Source organism: Rhinoraja longicauda, chromosome 19 (genome assembly GCF_053455715.1).
Source record: "Rhinoraja longicauda isolate Sanriku21f chromosome 19, sRhiLon1.1, whole genome shotgun sequence".
NCBI lineage: Eukaryota > Metazoa > Chordata > Chondrichthyes > Rajiformes > Arhynchobatidae > Rhinoraja > Rhinoraja longicauda.
Window position 1 is genome coordinate 20,626,794 of NC_135971.1, and position 20,229 is coordinate 20,647,022.

General features: G+C 48.3%; 1 protein-coding gene and 1 pseudogene across 1 annotated transcript; both read right to left on the bottom strand.

Moving 5' to 3' along the window:
• Positions 1 to 4,235: 4,235 nt before the first annotated feature.
• On the bottom strand, positions 4,236 to 7,162 carry LOC144602726 (protein C10-like). Its single transcript, XM_078415864.1, has 2 exons — positions 7,042 to 7,162; positions 4,236 to 4,444 (listed from the first exon to the last, which is right to left on the bottom strand). Exons 1-2 carry the CDS (start codon positions 7,124 to 7,126, stop codon positions 4,260 to 4,262), a joined length of 270 nt encoding a protein of 89 aa, XP_078271990.1. The 5' UTR covers positions 7,127 to 7,162; the 3' UTR covers positions 4,236 to 4,259.
• A 7,418-nt stretch (positions 7,163 to 14,580) lies between these two features.
• On the bottom strand, positions 14,581 to 18,137 carry LOC144602883 (dynein axonemal heavy chain 6 pseudogene; annotated as a pseudogene).
• Positions 18,138 to 20,229: the final 2,092 nt, after the last annotated feature.

Consider the following 20,229-nt stretch of genomic DNA (forward strand, 5'->3'; position numbering starts at 1 on the left):
GTGGCAGAGAATTCCACAATTCACAACTCTCTGGGTGAAAAAGTTCCTTTTAGTTCCGATAGAGGGAACGCTGGTCAGTCACACACACAAACCTCAGCACACATTGGCAGGGGGAGAATGTCATCAGCAACACACACTCTCTCCCCACACACTCATGCGCACAAACACGCACACACGCACGCGTACAAACACACACGCGCACAAGCACGCACGCACGCACGCACTCACGCGCACACATACACCCACTCCTGCAAACTTCAGCACACCTTGGGAGGGAAACACAGAGAACGACATCAGTCACACACTCACTCACATACACTCTCCTGCAAACTTCACACCTTGACAGGGAGATGGAACAATGTCAGTTAAGCACGCACGCACAAACGCACACACACATACTCCTACAAACCTCAGCACAGCTTGGGAAGGGGGGGGGGAGAAAAAGAGAGAGGGGGTGAACAATATCAGTCACACACTCACACACTCTCCTACAAATGTAACGACACCTTGCCAGGGAAGGAAGGGAGGGAGAGAGTGGGAGAGAGAGAGGGAGGGGGGGGGAGAGAGAGAGGGAGGGGGGAGAGAGAGAGGGAGGATGGAGAGAGAGAGGGAGGGGGGAGAGAGAGAGAGGGAGGGGGGGAGAGAGAGAGAGGGAGGGGGAGAGAGAGAGAGGGAGGGGGAGAGAGAGAAAGGGAGGGGGGAGAGAGAGGGAGGGGGAGAGAGAGAGAGGGAGGGAAGGGGGAGAGAGAGAGAGAGGGAGAGGGGGGAGAGAGAGAGGGTGGGGGAGAGAGAGAGGGAGGGGGGAGAGAGAGAGGGAGGGAGGGAGAGGAGAGAGGGAGTGGGGAGAGAGAGAGAGGGAGGGGGGAGAGAGAGAGAGAGAGAGGGAGAGGGGGGGAGAGAGAGAGGGAGGGGGCAGAGAGAGGGAAGGTGGGAGAGAGAGAGGGAGAAAGGGAGGGAGGGAGGGCGAGGGAGAGAGAGAGAGGGAGGGGAGAGAGAGAGGGGGGGGAGAGAGAGGGAGGGGGGAGAGAGAGAGAGGAGGGAGGGGGAGAGAGAGAGAGAGGAGAGGGGGGGAGAGAGAGGGAGGGGGGGAGAGAGAGAGAGAGTGAGGGAGAGGGGGGAGAGAGAGAGGAGGGGGAGAGAGAGGGAAGGTGGGAGAGAGAGAGGGAGAGAGGGAGAGGAGGGCGAGGGAGAGAGAGAGAGGAGAGGGGGGGAGAGAGAGAGGGAGGGGGGAGAGAGAGAGGGGGGAGAGAGGGAGGGGGGAGAGAGAGGGAGGGGGGAGAGAGAGAGAGAGAGAGAGAGAGAGAGAACATCAGTCACACATACACACGCTAGTTGTAAGCTGCGCACTACGGACAATTTACAGAAGCCAATTAGCCTACACACCTGTACGTCTTAGGGGAGGAAAGCAGGAATGAGTGGGTTAACAAATGATGAGCGTTTGTCGGCACTGGGCCACTCGCTGGAGTTTAGAAGAATGAGGGGGATCCTCATTGAAACGTACCGAATAGCAAAAGGCCTGGATAGAGTGGATGTGGAGAGGATGTTTCCACTAGTGGGAGAGTCTAGGACCAGAGGGCACAGCCTCAGAATTAAAGGGCGTTCCTTTAGGAAGGAGATGAGGAGGAGTTTCTTTAGTCAGAGGGCGGTGAATCTGTGGGATTCTTTGCCACAGAAGGCCGTGGAGGCCACAAGTCAGTGGGTATTTTTAAGGCAGAGATAGATTCTTGATTAGTGCGGGTGTCAGGGGTTATGGGGAGAATGGGGTTGAGGGGGAGAGATAGATCAGCCGCGATTGAATGGCGGAGTAGACTTGATGGGCCGAATGGCCTAATTCTGCTCCTATCGCTTATGAAACCAGAGCACCCGGAGAAAACCCACGCAGTCACAGGGAGAACATACAAACTCCGTACAGACAGCGTGTGTGGGAAGGAACTGCAGAAGCTGGTTGAAACTGAAGATGGACACAAAATGCTGGAGTAACTCAGCGGGACTGGCAGCATCTCTGGAGAGAAGGTATGGGTGGCGTTTCCGGTCGAGACCCTTCTTCATCTGAAACGTCACCCATTCCTTCTCTCCAGATAGGCTGCCAGTCCCGCGGACATTTTGTGTGTCTTCCGTTCAGGCAGAACCCGTGGTCTGGATGGGACCTGGGGTCCCAGGTGCTGTGAGGCAGCGACTTCTACCTCCCCAGGAGGGGATGGGCGTGAGGTGAGGCAGAGGGCTCCGTATGATGAAAGAATGGGATTACGTATGACAAAAGAATGGGTCGACTGGGCTTGTATTCACTGGAATTTAGGATGAGAGGGGATCTTATAGAAACGTATACGTCTTAAAGGATTGGACGGGCTAGATGCAGGAAAAATGTTCCCCTTGTTGCAGGGCAATCCAGAACCAGGGGCCACACAGTTTAAGAATAAGGGGTCGGCCATTTAGGACTGAGATGAGGAAAAACGTTTTTCACCCAGAGAGTTGTGAATCTGTGGAATTCTCTGCCACAGAAGGCAGTGGAGGCAAACTCACTGGATGTTTTCAAGAGAGAGTTAGACATAACTCTTGGGGCTAACGGAATCAAGGGATATGGGGAGAAAGCAGGAAAGGGGAACTGATTTTGGATGATCAGCCATAGACAATAGGTGCAGGAGGAGGCCATTCGGCCCTTCGAGCCAGCACCACCATTCAATGTGATCATGGCTGATCATTCTCAATCAGTACCCCGTTCCTGCCTTCTCCCCGTACCCCCTATCCTTAAGAGCTCTATCTAGCTCTCTCTTGAATGCATTCAGAGAATTGGCCTCCACTGCCTTCTGAGGCAGAGAATTCCACAGATTTACAACTCTCTGACTGAAAAGGTTTTTCCTCATCTCCGTTCTAAATGGCCTACCCCTTATTCTTAAACTGTGGCTCCTGGTTCTGGACTTCCCCAACATTGGGAACATGTTTCCTGCCTCTAACGCATCCAACACCTTAATAATCTTATATGTTTCGGTAAGATCCCCTCTCATCCTTCTAAATTCCAATGCATACAAGCCTAGTCGCTCCAGTCTTTCAACATAGTCCCGCCATTCCGGGAATTAACCTAGTAAACCTACGCCCTCAATAGCAAGAATATCCTTCCTCAAATTTGGAGACCAAAACTGCACACAGTACTCCAGGTGCGGTCTCACTAGGGCCCTGTACAACTGTAGAAGGACCTCTTTGCTCCTATACTCAACTCCTCTTGTTATGAAGGCCAACATTCCATTGGCTTTCTTCACTGCCTGCTGTACCTGCATGCTTCCTTTCAGTGACTGGTGCACTAGGACACCCAGATCTCGTTGTACGTTCCCTTTTCCTAACTTGACACCATTCAGATAATACTCTGCCTTCCTATTCTTACCACCAAAGTGGATAACCTCACAATTATCCACATTAAACTGCATCTGCCATGCATCCGCCCAGTCACACAACCTGTCCAAGTCACCCTGCAACCTCATAGCATCTTCCTCACTGCTCACTGCCACCCAGCTTTGTATCATCTGCAAATTTGCTAATGATCATATTGATTGGTGGTGCTGGCTCGAAGGGCCGAATGGCTTACTCCGGCTTCTATGTTTCTATATTTCCACGAGTGGGAGAGTCCAGGATTAGAGGTCGTAGCCAATTTACTGGATGTTTTCAAGAGAGTTAGACATAGCTCTTGGGGCTAAAGGAATCAATGGATATGGGGATAAAGCAGGAATGGGGTGCTGATTGTGGCTGATCAGCCATGGTCATGTTGATTGGTGGTGCTGGCTCAAAGGGCCGAATGGCCTCCTCCGGCACCTATTTTCTATGTTTCTATATTTCCACTAGTGGGAGAGTCCAGGATTAGAGGTCGTAGCCAATTTACTGGATGTTTTCAAGAGAGTTAGACATAGCTCTTGGGGCTACAGTAATCAAGGGATATGGGGAGAAAGCAGGAACGGGGAACTGTTTTTGGATGATCAGCCATGATTGGTGGTGCTGGCTCGAAGGGCCGAATGGCCTCCTCCGGTACCTATTTTCTATGTTTCTATATTTCCACTAGTGGGAGAGTCCAGGGTTAGAGGTCGTAGCCAATGTACTGGATGTTTTCAAGAAAGTTAGACATAGCTCTTGGGGCTAAAGGAATCAAGGGATACGGGGAGAAAGCAGGAACTGATTGTGGATGATCGGCCATGATCATGTTGAATGGCGGTGCTGGCTGGAAGGCTGGCGTGGCCTACTCCTGTACCTGTGTCTCCGTGTCCCGGTAGCTCGGCTCACCCACCTTCCCCGTCGTTGGTGAACCCGTACGCCTTGATCACCTCCTGCTGGATCTGCGTTGCCACGGGCAGGACGAACTGCAGCATCTTGCCCATGTCGTTGCAGGCGTTGTCCCGCGCCTCCTCCAGCCTCAGCGCGTTCTCCGGCACGCCGAACGCCTTGATCACCTCCGCCAGGACCGCTGCGTGGAGGAGCAGAGAGGCGTCAAGCCACGGGCACGCGAGGAGCGCCTTTAGTTTAGTCTAGTTCAGAGGTGCGAATGCAGACCCGGGTTGCATCCCCACTACGGGCGCCGTCTGTACGGAGTCTGTACGTTCTCCCCGTGACCTGCGTGGGTTTTCTCCGAGATCTTCGGTTTCCTCCCACACTCGAAAGACGTGCGGGTTTGTAGGTTAATTGGCTTGGTAAATGTAAAACTTGTCCCCAGTATGTGTAGGGTGGTGTTAACGTGCGGGGATCGCTGGTCGGCGCGGACCCGGTGGGACGAAGGGCCTGTTTTCTCGCTAAACTAAAGATACAGCGCAGAAACAGTCCCACTGAGTCCGCACCGACCAGCGATCCCCGCGCACTAACACTATCCTACACACACTAGGGACAATTTACAGTCACACCGTCAATTAACCTACAAACCTGTACGTCTTTGGAGTGTGGGAGGAAACCGAAGGTCTGGGAGAAAACCCACGCAGGTAACGGGGAGAACGTACAAACTCCGTACAGACGTCACCCGTAGTCAGGATGGGTCTCTGGCGCCAACAGTGTCGCTCGTCTTTTTCTTTTTTGTTTTCACTTTTTAATTTCAAGTATTTTGTGTACCTTATTGTGTGGTGTGGGCATCCCCGCTGGGGATGAATAAAGTTTCTATCGTATCGTATACACACACACATATACAAACATACACACATATTTCCACACACACCCATTTACACATCCACATATAGAATATATACAAAATGGACACAAAATGCTGGAGTAACTCAACATCTCTGGAGATGGGGCACCATCTCTGGAGATCCCCCATCTCTAGAGATGGTGAGTCCACATTTGAGATTTGTAATAGAAAAAAATCACATGTGGTTAAAGTGCACATTGTCAGATTTTATTAAAGGCCATTTTTATACATTTTGGTTTCACCATGTAGAAATTAGAGGTGTGTTTATACATAGTCCCTCCCGATTATGTATAAACACCGCTGTAATTTCTACATGGTGAAACCAAAATGTATAAAAATGGCCTTTATTAAAATCTGACAATGTGCACTTTAACCACATGTGATTTTTTTTCTATTACAAATCTCAAATTGTGGAATACAGAGGCAAATAAATAAATGATGGGTCTTTGTCCCAAACATTATGGAAGGCACTGTATATACACACATACAAAGATACACACACATACAAATACACACACATTCGCGCGCGCACACACACATCAAAATAATATACACACATATATAGAATACACAAACATACGTACACATATATACAGATATATACACATTTACACAGTCTGAAGAAGGGTCTCGACACGAAACGTCACCCATTCCTTCTCTCCTGAGATGCTGCCTGACCTGCTGAGTTACTCCAGCATTTTGTAATCCCTACACATTTACACACATACACATATATGCTCATTTACACACACATACACACACATATATGATCATTTACACACATACACACACATATATGCTCATTTACACACACATACACACATATATGATCATTTACACACACATACACACACATATATGATCATTTACACACACATACACACACATATATGCTCATTTACACACACATACACACATATATGATCATTTACACACATACACACACACATATGCTCATTTACACACATATACGCTCATTTACACACACATATACGCTCATTTACACACACATTTACACACACATACATATATAATATACACACATATTTATGTAAATATATGTAATATATATATATTTGTGTGTGTGTGTGTGAGCTGTTGCGGGTGTCTCTGTGTTGATGTGGTGTTTTGTACTGAGGGCTCGGTGCGGATCCATGTGCGGCCTCTCCCCTAGCCCCTCACCCCCCTCACCCTCGCCCCTCACCCTCGCCCCTCACCCATACCCATCACCCTCACCCCTCACCCTTCACCCATACCCCTCACCCTCACCCTTCACCCATACCCATCACCCATACCCTCACCCATACCCTCACCCATCACCCATCACCCATACCCTCACCCCTCACCCATACCCATAACCCTCACCCCTCACCTCACCCCTCACCCATACCCTCACCCATCACCCCTCACCCATACCCATAACCCTCACCCCTCACCCCTCACCTCACCCCTCACCCATACCCTCACCCATACCCTCACCCATCACCCCTCACCCATACCCATCACCCTCACCCATCACCCCTCACCCCTCACCCATCACCCTCACCCCTCACCTATACCCATCACCCTCACCCATCACCCTCGCCCCTCACCCTCAATCCCACCCTTGCCCATCACCCTCATCCCCTGACCCCCACATCCTCGCCCTCGCACCCTCCCCCTCACCACTCACCCCCCCCCTTACCCCCTCACCCTCACTGCTCACTCTCACCCCTCACCTTCACCCTCTCCACCCCTCCTCCTCATCCTCCCCTCCCTCTCCCCCTCACACCCTCACCCCTATCCCCACCCTCACCCCCTCACCCTCACTCTCCCCTCCCCCACAACCTCACCCTCACCCTCAACTCCCCCACCCTCTCACCCCCACAACCTCTCACCCCCACCCTCACCTTTCGCCTGTTCCACCGTCAGCCCCGGCGACGTCTGTTGTTGTTGTTGCAGCAGCTGCTGCTGTTGCTGTGGAGCCGCCGCCATTTTGCCCCCAAACGGCCCACTGGAGGAGGAGCGACAGCGACAGCGCCCCCACACGGCCGGAGGACCAGGGACAGGGACAGCGCCCCCACACGGCTGGAGGACCAGGGACAGCGCCCCACACGGCTGGAGGACCAAGGACAGGGACAGCGCCACAACACGGCTGGAGGACCAGAGACAGCGCCCCCACACGGCTGAAGGACCAGGGACAGCGCCCCCACACGGCTGGAGGACCAGGGACAGCGCCCCCACACGGCTGGAGGACCAGGGACAGCGCCCCACACGGCTGGAGGACCAGGGACAGGGACAGCGCCACAACACGGCTGGAGGACCAGAAACAGCGCCCCCACACGGCTGGAGGACCAGGGACAGCGCCCCCATAGGGCTGGAGGATCAGCGACAACTGGGACAACGCCCCCACACGGCTGGAGGACCAGGGACAGCGCCCCCACACGCCTGGAGGACCAGCGTCAGCGCCCCCACACGGCTGGAGGAGCAGCGACAGCGTCCCCACACGCCTGGAGGACAGGCTGGGACAGCGCCCCCACACGCCTGGAAGACCAGCGATAGCGCCCCCACACGGCTGGAGGACCAGGGACAGGGACAGCGCCCCCAGACGGCTGGAGGACCAGGGACAGCGCCCTCACACGTCTGAAGGACCAGGGACAGCGCCCCACACGGCTGGAGGACCAGGGACAGCGCCCCCACACGGCTGGAGGACCAGCGACAGCGACCGCGCCCCCACACGTCTGGAGGAGCAGCGACAGCGCCCCCACACGGCTGGAGGACCAGCGACAGCGACAGCGCCCCCACACGTCTGGAGGAGCAGCGACAGCGCCCTCACATGGCTGGAGGAGCAGGACCAGCGACAGCGTCCCCACACGGCTGGAGGACCAGGACCAGGGACAACAAGAGTTAGATTTAGCTGTTAGGGCCAACGGAATCAAGGGGTATGGGGAGAAAGCAGGAACGGGGTACTGATTGTGGATGATCAGCCATGATCACATTGAATGGCGGTGCGTACAGGCTCGAGGGACCGAGTGGCCTCCTCCTGCACCAATGTTCTATGTTTCTATGACTCTCTGCTTCCACCACTTCCTCAATTGAGTAAAAGAATCCCGACAAATGCTAGAAATGGGAACAGAAAGACGATTTTACCTCAGAAACTGGAAACGTGAGGAAAAAGCTCCGTTGACATAATCTGTAATAGGTGGGAGGGACAGAAATATCTGTGATAAAGTTGAGTTCAGTTCAGAGATACAGCGCGGAAACAGGCCCTTTCAGCCCACCGGGTCCGCGCCGACCAGCGATCCCCACACACTAACACTATCCTACACCCACTGGGGACAATTTTTACATTTACCAAGCCAATTAACCTGCATGTTTTTGGAGTGTGGGAGGAAACCGAGGATCTCGGAGAAAACCCACGCAGGTCACGGGGCGAACGTACAAACTCTGCACAGACAGCACCTGTAATCGGGATCGAACCCGGGTCTCTGGTGCTGCATTCGCTGTAAGGCAGCAAATCAACCGCTGCGCCACCGTGCTGGTTTATTATTGTCATGTGCACTGTGACACAGGGTGAAGCTTGGTTTTGCGTGCTATCCAAACCGTCGGCGCGGACTCGGTGGGCCGAAGGGCCTGTTTCCGCGCTGTTTCTATGTTTCTATGTTTCTCCCCCAACCATGTTTCTTAAGTGCCTATGATATCCGAGTCCCATGGACTAATCCATGACCTGCCCCCATCTACCTTCCATGGCAGGTTTCTTGCATGAAATTACTTCAGTTTAGTCTAGCATATCTTCCTCTTTCCCATCCTCATCTTGCCCCGGCCGATCTCACCTGCTAAACCTGTTCACTTTAACACTTGTATGGATGCACCAAGGAAAGCATTTTATCAGGATGAATCACAGCTTGGTTTGGGAACAGCTCCACCCAAGACCGCAAGAAATTGTAGCGAATTGTGGACGCAGCCCAGACCATCGCACAAACCAACCACCCTCCCACTGACTCCATCTCCACCTCACGCTGCCTCGGCAAGGCCAGCAGCATCGTCAAGGACCAGTCTCACCCCCGGCCACTCCCGCTTCCCCCCTCTCCCATCGGGCAAAAGGTACAGAAGTGTGAAAACGTACAGCTCTAGATTCAGGGTCTGTTTCTTACCAGATGTTTAGTTTAGTTTAGTTTAGTTTCGAGATACAGCGTGGAAACAGGCCCTTCGGCCCACCGGGTCCGCGCCGACCAGCGAGCCCCGCACATTAACACTATTCTACACCCACTAGGGACAATTTTTACATTTACCAAAGCCAATTAACCTACATACCTGTACGTTTTTGGAGTGTGGGAGGATTGCGTACAATTTTGGTCTCCTAATCTGAGGAAAGACATTCTTGCCATAGAGGGAGTACAGAGAAGGTTCACCAGATTGATTCCTGGGATGGCAGGACTTTCATATGAAGAAAGACTGGATAGACTCGGCTTGTACTCGCTGGAATTTAGAAGATTGAGGGGGGATCTTATAGAAACTTACAAAATTCTTAAGGGGTTGGACAGGCTAGATGCAGGAAGATTGTTCCCGATGTTGGGGAAGTCGAGAACCAGGGGTCACAGTTCAAGGATAAGGGGGAAGTCTTTTAGGACCGAGATGAGAAAGTTTTTTTTCACACAGAGAGTGGTGAATCTGTGGAATTCTCTGCCACAGAAGGTAGTTGAGGCCAGTTCATTGGCTATATTTAAGAGGGAGTTAGATGTGGCCCTTGTGGCTAAAGGGATCAGGGGGTATGGAGAGAAGGCAGGTACGGGATACTGAGTTGGATGATCAGCCATGATCATATTGAATGGCGGTGCAGGCTCGAAGGACCGAATGGCCTACTCCTGCACCTATTTTCGATCTTTCTATGTTTCTATGAAATCGAAGATCTCGGAGAAAACCCAAGCAGGTCACGGGGAGAACGTACAAACTTCGTACAGACAGCACCCGTATTCGGGATGGAACCCGGGTCTCCGGCGCTGCATTCGCTGTAAGGCAGCAACTGCACCGCTGCGCAAACTGTGTTGCACAAAATTAGCTGTTATCAGGCAACTGGATCATCCTAGTTCTCCGACCAGTCTGACTGTCCTCCTGATTAAATTTTACATTGTATGCCTCGCTGTCAAAGATCCGCACCTCAGCTAACAAAGATCCTTCTCTACATCGGCGAGACCAAGTGCAGGCTCGCCGATCGTTTCACTGAACACCTCTGCTCAGTCCGCCCTAACCAACCTGATCTCCCGGTGGCTCAGCACTTCAACTCCCCCTCCCACTCCCAGTGTGACCTTTCTGTCCTGGGCCTCCTCCACTGTCGAATTGAGGCCCAGCGCAAATTGGAGGAACAGCACCTCGTATTTCACTTGGGTAGTTTACACCCCAGTGGTATGAACATTTACTTCTCTAACTTCAGGTAGTCCCTGCTTTCCCTCTCTATCCCCTCCCCCTTCCCAGTTCTCCCACCAGTCTTACTGTCTTCGACTACATTCTATCTTTGTCCCGCCCCCTCCCCTGACATCAGTCTAACGAAGGGTCTCGACCCGAATCGTCACCCATTCCTTCTCTCCCGAGATGCTGCCTGACCCGCTGAGATGCTCCAGTGTTTTGTGTCTACCTTCGATTCAAACCAGTATCTGCATTTTTTTCCTATCCATAACAATGATCCATCTATATACTAAAACTCTCGTTTGTTTGTTTGTTTGTTCCTGAACTACAGCCGAAACGGTACACGATAGCACGACAATTTTAGGCCCACCTTATTCACCGTCGTCCCTTTGGTGCTAATGGAAGACGTTTCATTGAAATTGAAATTCACATTTCAAAGTTTAAATCTATCTCCTCGGGAGGGAGGGAGGGGGTGGAGGGAGGGGGGGGACGGAGGGAGGGGGAGGAGGGAGGATAAGGGAGGTTGAGGGGGATGGAGTGGGGGGCAGGGTAAGGGGGAGGGGTGGGGGGAGAGGGGAGGGGGAGGAGAAGGTGCTGCACCAATGCAGGAGAGGTTTAGGCCCAACGGGTCAACTTTGTCTCGACAACGGGTCCACTTTGTCTAGTTCTACATAATCCTTGAACTGCATCCCCTTTGATCTTTTGTTTTCACACCTTACCCTTCCATATCTTTCGTTTACCTGTTCCCTGACTCGCAGCCTGAAGAGAGGTCTCGACCCGAAACGTCACCCATTCCTTCTATCCAGAGATCCTGCCTGTCCCGCTGAGTTACTCCAGCAATTTGCGTCCATCCCCCTGGCTCTTGATTCCCGTAGTCTAGCTGCATGTTACCGTCCAATACAACTCCAACATTGTTGTCAAAGGTGAAAACCAGTTGTTGGCTTGGCCCGGTGCTGTTGTTACTTTCAAAATAAAATCATGAGAGGAATAGATCGGGTAGGCGCACAGATTCGGTAGGTGAATCGGGGACCAAAGCACATAGGTTTAAAGTGAAGGGAAAAAGATTTCATGAGAATCAGAGGGGTAACTTTTTCACACAAAGGGCGGTGGGTGTGTGGAACGAGCTGCCAGAGGAGGTAGATGAGGCTGGGACTATCCCAATGATGTCACACCTCCTCCAACCTCATCTATTGCATCCGCTGCTCCAGATGTCAACTTATTTACATCGGCGAAACCAAGCGCAGGCTCGGCGATCGTTTCGCTCAACACCTGCGCTCGGTCCACGTTCGCCAATCTGATCTCCCGGTAGCCGAGCACTTCAACTCCCCCTCCCACTCCCAGTCTGACCTTTCTGTCATGGGCCTCCTCCAGTGCCATAGTGAGGCCCACCGGAAATTGGAGGAACAGCACCTCATATTTCGCCTGGGCAGCTTGCGGCCCAGCGGTATGAGCATTGACTTCTCCAACTTTAGATAGTTCCTCTGTCCCTCTCTTCCCCTCCCCCTTCCCAGTTCTCCCTCTATCTTCCTGTCTCCACCTATATCCTTCCTTTGTCCCGCCCCCCCTGACATCAGTGTGAAGAAGGGTCTCGACCCGAAACGTCACCCATTCCTTCTCTCCCGAGATGCTGCCTGACCTGCTGAGTTACTCCAGCATTTTGTGAATACATCCCAACGTTTAAGAAACATTTAGACAGGTACATGGATAGGACAGGTTTGGAGGGATATGGACCAAGCGCGGGCAGGTGGGACTAGAGTAGATGGGACATGTTGGCCAGTTTAGTTTAGTTTAGTTTAGTTTAGTTTATGATTATCACATATACCGGGGAAGTTGTGCCGATTTGCCTGTTTCCATGCTCTATCACTCCATGAGTCTATGACTATTTCACCCAGAGAGTTGTGAATCTGTGGAATTCTCTGCCACAGAGGGCAGTGGAGGCCAAATCACTGGACGTTTTCAAGAGAGAGTTAGATTTAGCTCTTAGGGCTAACGGAATCAAGGGATGTCGGGAGAAAGCAGGAACGGGGTACTGATTGTGAATGATCAGCCATGATCATGTTGAATGGCGCTGCTGGCTCGAAGGGGCCGAGTGGCCTCCTCCTGCACCTATGTTCTGATGCTTCTCTGACTCTCACCCTTCACCTCTTCCTCAATTTAGGTCAAAGAAACCCGACACATGCTAGAAATGGAAACAGAAAGTAGAGATTGCGTCGGAAACTGGAAGTGTGACAAATAGCCCCGTTGATGTGGTATGTAATGGGAGGGGTGGAGAAATATCTGTGCTAAAGTTTGGGAGAGGTCGAGGTTTATTATTGTCATGTTTACTGTGATCCAGGGTGAGCCTTTGGTTTTGAGTGCTCTCCAAACAGATCAGATATAACACCATTGTAAAAAAACCTTTATTGTCACTACACAAAGTACAGCGAAATTAAAGCAGTCTAGATGATGCAATCACCCACACAACGTTTAAGAAATGTGGCACGGTGGTGCAGCAGTAGAGTTGCTGCCTCACAGCGCCAGAGACCCGGGTTCCATCCCGACTACGGGTGCTGCCTGTACGGAGTTTGTACGTTCTCCCCCGTGACCTGCTTGGGTTTTCTCCGGGTGCTCCGGTTTACTCCCGCACTCCAAGAACGTACACATTTGTAGGGCTATTGGCTTCGGTAAAAAATGTCAATTGTCCCTAGTGTGTGTGTGTGTGTACGGGTTGATCGCTGGGCAGTGCGGACTCAGTGGGCCGAAGGGCCTGTTTCCGCGCTGCGTCTAAAGTAAACTGGAAACATGTGGAGCAGATGCTATGGCAACGTTTAGAAGTAACATTCAGACGGGTACATGGATAGGACAGGTTTAGAGGGATATGGACCAAACGCAGGCAGGTGGAACATGTTGGCCGATGTGGGCAAGTTGGGATGAAGGGCCTGTTTCCACGCTGTATCACTCCATGAATCTACTGTACATGAATACAATCAGTCCACACTCCAGTACAATAGGTAGAGCAAAGGGGAAAGATACAAGGTGTGGAATATAGTTCTCAGTATCGCAGCGTAACAGTTCCAGAGACACAGTCCAATGTCCGCAATGGGGTAGAGGTGAATCGGACAGTACTCTAGCTTATGGAAGGACCATTCAGAAGCCTGATAACAGAGAGGATGAAGCTGTTCCTGAGTCTGGTGGTGTTCGCTTTCAAGCTTCTGCACCTCAGTAAACCTTTGAATGATCTTTTATCGGACTTTAATGTTATATTTTGCATCAAATATTGTCCCCTTTCTCCTTTATCTATGCACTGCAGACGGCCTGATTGTAATCATGTATAGTCTTTTCACTGACTTGATAACACTCAAGAAGAAAGCTTATCACTGTACCTCGGTACATAGAAACATAGAAAATAAGTGCAGGAGGAGGCCATTTGGCCCTTCGAGCCAGCACCGCCATTCATTGTGATCATGGCTGATCATCCACAATCAGTAACCCGTGCCTGCCTTCTCCCTATATCACTTGAATCTGCTAGCCCCTAGAGCTCTATCTAACTCCCTTTTAACTTCATCCAGTGAATTGGCTTCTACTGCCTTCTGTGGCAGAGAATTCTACAAATTCACTACTCTCTGGGTGAAAACGTTTTTTCTCATCTCAGTTTTAAATGGCCTCCCTTTTACTCTTAAGCTGTGGCCCCTGGATCTGGACTCCCCCAACATTGGGAACATTTTTTCTGCATCTAGCTTGTCCAGTCCTTTTATAATGTTATACGTTTCTCTCAGATCCCCTCTCATCCTTCTAAATTCCAGTGAATACAAACCCAGTCTTTCCAATCTTTCCTCATATGACAGTCCCGCCATCCCGGGGATTAACCTTATGAACCTACGTTGCACTGCCTCAATAGCAAGGATGTCCTTCCTCAAATTAGGAGACCAAAACTGCACACAATACTCCTGATGTGGTCAGCAATGCAATTTAAAAGTTTAGATAGGCTGAAATTGGTTCTCAAAGACAGCGCTATAATGATATAACTAAAAGAAAATCCATCACAAATGAATGCTCAAATAGGCACAATCAGAGTAAAAGAGTAAATGTAAAATAAGATGAAAGGCATTTAAGAATGTATCCAAAATTATAATGCAGTTCAAATCTCAGTGAAAACTCTACCCTATTATCTTATTGTTTTGTCATTTTCCAAATTTGCCATTTTCCAAAGTTATTTACATAGTTAAAAATATGTTAGAAACACACAACCTGCTCTGCAAAATGCCACAGATTCAGTCACTCAGCTGACAAAGCAAAGCAGATCCTTTTGAGATCCAATAGTCGCTGTCTTTTTTTGATGGTAATAAGACAGTTACAACAAAATTCGTAGAATGACCTGTTGTTGAGAGAGTTCCTGCTCTGGCTGCTGTCTTGTAAAGCGGTGCCTGATACAGTGATGAACTTGGTTCATAATTCTGTGCAGGCTCAAAGTGTACAACCGGCAAAACAGAATTCATCACCTTGGGAAAGGAATCTTCTATCACCATTTGTTCGTCATCCCAGCGAAAAGCATCCATGAACATTCCATGGACTATGACTCCATCTTTAGGGGAAGGTAGCTGTCAGAAATCCCTGAGGGAAGAAAAATCCTGAAATCCAGAAGGACTTTGGTACACCATTTTTGATCCAAGTCGCTATAAACTCTGTTCTCAATATGAAGTCTTTCACCCACGATCCCAAGGGTTTGAGTGATGGATAAGCTGCATCAGACCATAACGATGGAACATGATTGTTCAGGAAGCTGCTGTACACCTTTTCTACGTCTTCGGACATCACCACAAATCCAGCAATAGCCTTGTTCAATATAACCATAGAGTCTCTTAGCACACCCAGGAGACCATTAAAACGATCAACTTCTTGGCCTAGTACTGTGGTCAACGAATTTAAGCGTCCTTTCTTATCCCTAAGAAATAGAGATTCAGTTGCAGCTTCAAGGTCAAGATTAGCTGGAAGTTTTGATAGAATGGAATCTGCTAATTCATTAACAATTTCATCACTGCTTTTGCCAGCTCCACGTGCAATAACATTGGGCTGTACTTCAAGAACTGTCCGTATCATGGTGCCGGTTTCCTTGCGCTGGAAAGCTAAATTAGCATTTTCATGCATTCCAAATATTTCTGGGTCATCAATTAGGGGAAGACCTTCGATGTACTCTTTAAATGCCTGCAAGCTGTCTACCTCAGGACTGTAATAAATTCCTGATGCGGAGTACTTATAATCATCTGCTAAGATAGTGGGTGCGAAGAATCGCTTTAAGATGGTACGCAGACATCGTTGATCCCAAGCATCTGTAACTCGGCCTCCATAAGTGATCTCACCAGTAATGTAAACAAGAGCATCCCAGGGTATTTTCCCTCCTTCACAATAGAGGTTTAAATTAAGAAGGGCACATTCACGATCACTATCACTGAACTCATAACAGATGTTCCAACCCAATGGACCAAACTTCTTCCTTTCCTGAATCACAGCATGGAAGAAACAAACACCAAATATAAGCCTCCTCCACTTCCTTCCCAAGACTTGTTCCTCAAAGTAAGTGGTAGTAATCTCTGTGAAAGCTCTGCGGACATTTGCACGAAGTCCTTTTGGCGGTTCATTGGTGACCTTGACTGAATTCTGCAAAACCGTGACAGGAAAGGTGTTAGTCGGCATGGAGCTCAGGAACAGTCGGAAATTTTCATGAATGACAGCACTTGGTTCTGTAAACGCCTTAACTAGTTCCTCCATTGCTAACATCCACGAGACTGCAAGATGACAGTTTTGAAGAAAAACCCAATTTCCTGCCTTTACAGCCTGTTTAATCAATGTTTCCGCAATGGGACCTTGTCCTTGTCCCAGAGAAATAGACTTCACCCTTTCAGCATAATCCCTTTCTTTTGCAAATCTCAGGAATGCTCCCATAGGATCTGAACCAGTACTTAATATGAAAATGAGTGGAGTGCTGTTGGACATATCCTGATAAAGTGTCGCTAAATGAACAGGAGGATTCTCTACAAACTCCTGTGTCCCAGAGATTCTATGACAAAATCTGTGATTGCAAAGACAACCTTTTCTTCCATAAAACATTTGATTAAAATGAGCTTCTGAAACATTGTCAACCTTTCGTTCCAGTGTCCTCTGACAACATAATCACCAACTTCTTCCTGAAATCCCTCTAAAGCCTGGCAAATTCTCTTCGAGATCACAACACATACTGCCAAGTTACATTTGTCAGCCAATGTTCTGGTGATTTTGGAGGATATTCCTTTTCCAAGAGCTTCCTACGGAAAAAGTTCCATTCAGCATCTGTGATTTTATTGTCCTGCCGCAGGATTTCAGTGCAGAGCAAGAAACTGTAGATGAGTTTGTGTTGTTCAAAGAGGCCTCTGGAAATATTAGTGTATATGGCAAATAATGTTGTCTTTAACAGTATCTTCAGACGCTTGTGCAGGTTATAGGTCTTGTCAGACGATTCAATGGTTATATTAAATAACTGTTTGAAGTATTTTAAAGAAAACTGGTACATTGGATCTATTTCAGACAAGCTGGCAACTACAAAATACATAACAGATCCACGAGCAGCCACAGGACGATATTTCTCACGAGCAGAATCGATTTTTTCTTCAGTTGCCTCAGCTTCTTCCAGTCGCACTTTGATAGCACCCGAAGTAACCTTTGACTCTTGAAGAGTTTGTATTAGTTCCTCATTATCCAGAATGTTACCTTCTGATGTAAAAAGCAGTTTCAAGATTCTATCTTCAATAGCTTTCAACTGATTCTTATCAGAGTTAATTTGAACAACTAGCTGATTTCTTTGTTCTTCAAGTTCAGGTTTCTCTATTCTTACAACATCACTCAGATCCTGATCTTCCAAGCCAGATTTAGTCACAGTAAAGTTGATGATGGTGACCTTTATACATACCTCTGGCAGATAATGTGGATTAGACATTTTGGTTGTCATGTAGAATTTGAAGTTTTTGTCATAATCAATGTCTGTATCACCCAAACGCATAAGTCTTCTGCCACCTGTCATGAATGTTTGATTTAGAAGAATAGGTTCCAGAGCTGGGTCCAAGCTTTCTCTCAGCTCTTCTAAAAGCACAGGCATGCCCGGTCGAATAGAATTTTCTAATGTGCGTAAAAGTCCAGTGTCTGTTAGTTTAATTATTTTCAAACCATTCTTAGTTTCCATGTTTCTTATCCAGCGATTTGCCTGATCCTGTGGATCAATCATCAAGGGCCACCGATGACCTTGCTTCACAAGAATGCCATTCTCAGTAGAAATATTATCACGTGGGAGACCATCAGTGTTCCACCGGCGAATCTCAAAGAGATCACCTAAGATATTAATGAGGCTGAAGTTTTCACTGATGGGGATTCCAAGATCTGTGCAGCATTTAATCCAGTGGTCTATTAGCATTTGTCGGTAATGAGCTGTAAATGCACCATAATAGGCAACACATGCTGCTGCAATGAAGACATTTCCAATTACATTTGATATTTCATCTTCGAATAGAATTATACTCTCTTGCCAGCGAATTTGTTCATCTCCAAGAGCGGCAGTAAGTTTTCCAGCACGCGATAATCGAGCCTGAGTTAGGGCCATCGTGCGAGCAAGGTCACTGGCGTCAGTGGGTTCCCCTCAAAGCACTCAGCCAAACCCTCATAAGAGTCTTGGTTCAAACATGGACAATAGGAGATGAATTCCACTGGTAAAGTGAGTGGTTAACCTTCACATCAAGGCAACATTCAATTAAGTGTGACATGAAAGAGTCTTGGTAAGACTAAGATCAAGGAAAACAAAACTTTCCAGTGATTGAAATTATATCTGATACAAATATAGATGTCTATGTTTATGAGGAGCTAATCACTTCAGCACCAGGATACTTCTGCAGGACCTTCACAGGGATCTCCGAGACTCATCCATTTTCAGTTGCTTTTTTATGACCTCTCCCGTCGTAGGTTCGGAAATGGGATGTTTGTTCATGAATAGAGTTCAATTCCATTCAATATCGCACAGATAATGTCAAGTCAAGTCAAGTCAAGTCAATTTTATTTGTATAGCACATTTAAAAACAACCCACGTTGACCAAAGTGCTGTACATTTGATTAGGTTCCAATAGAAAAAAAAATGAAAACATACAGTAGTACGCAAACAGTTCACAGCGCCTCCTCAATGAGCCTCAAACGCTAGGGAGTAGAAATATGTTTTGAGCCTGGACTTAAAGGAGTCGATGGAGGGGGCAGTTCTGATCGGGAGAGGGATGCTGTTCCACAGTCTAGGAGCTGCAACCCCTGAGTTTAAGCCTAGACCGCGGGATAGTGAATAGCCCCAAGTCGGCCGATCTGAGGGACCTGGAGTTAGAGAGGGGGGTTAGAAGATTTTTGATGTAGGGGGGGGAGTGTCCATTTAGGGCTTTATACGTGAATAGGAGGAGCTTGAAGTTGATTCTGTACCGTACAGGGAGCCAGTGGAGAGAGGCCAGAATCGGGGTGATGTGGTCCCTTTTACGGGTACCCGTCAGGAGTCTCGCTGCGGCGTTTTGGACCAGTTGCAGGCGGGACAGGTAGTAGTTCAGCCCTGCCTGCAGCATGACACGGGCAACATCCAAAAGTCTTTCGACAAAACATCAAGGACAAATCAATTTCATTGTCTTCCATCCTCAAAATTCAGCATCCCCATCACTGGCCCCCAGTGGCAAAAGCATGAACTGCTGTATTTGCAGAATGCATCACATCAACTCATCAAGCCTTTGTTTTTCAAAATTGGAACCATTGGAACTACATAAAAAACAACGAGCTTTGCCATCCAGAAGACCAAGGGCACAATGTGTCTATGATGAAGATTCCAGGACCCTTTCTGAATCACGAGTCTTCCAAATCACAAATCCTACTTTGGATGTATTGTTTTTCCTAATTTGCTAGTCAAAATCCTGGAGCTTGCTATCGAATGGCATTGTAGAAGCACTTTCAATATATGACTGCCAGAGCTTCAAGACAGCTTATCATCATTTTTTCAAGGACAATTAAGCACATAAACCAGAATGAACACTAAATGTGTGAGTACCCCACAATATCAACTCATCCATTTTCTACTGTATTTTGGATGAAACAATGAACTATCCTGTGGAAGAATGTTCGTGTTTGACAAATCAAGAGTTGAAACTTGGTACCGTCTTATCATGTCTCCATTGTATGTTCCCTCACTGCTCTAAATCTTTTTTTTTTTTTAATATTTTATTTTTGAAAAGCATATGTACAAATCGAAATAAGAAAAAACACATTTGTTACAAAGTTCTTACATAGCTTCAATTTTTAAATTTTTGAAGAGAGAAAGTAAAAATAAAAATACAAAACTATAAACTTGGGGAGAGAGAGTAAGAGGGTTAAAAAAAAAAAAGGATCTAACAATAAAAATTAACGGGAGTAGATCCGGGAGACAAAAACCACAGCTGTACATCCAACCCCCAACTCAAGTTTCAACTTTTTATTTAAATTTTTTTAAATTTTAGTCCTGTGCCAAACCCATTTACTTTTCTAAAAATTCAATAAATGGAGACCATATTTTTTTAAATAACTCACCCCCACCCCCACCCCCACCCCCACCCCCCAGTTCAAAAGAAGGAAAAAGAAAAAGCAGAAGAAAGAAAGAACAAGGTTATGGCGAGTCCGGAAACTTGTTGGTTGTAGAAGAAGTT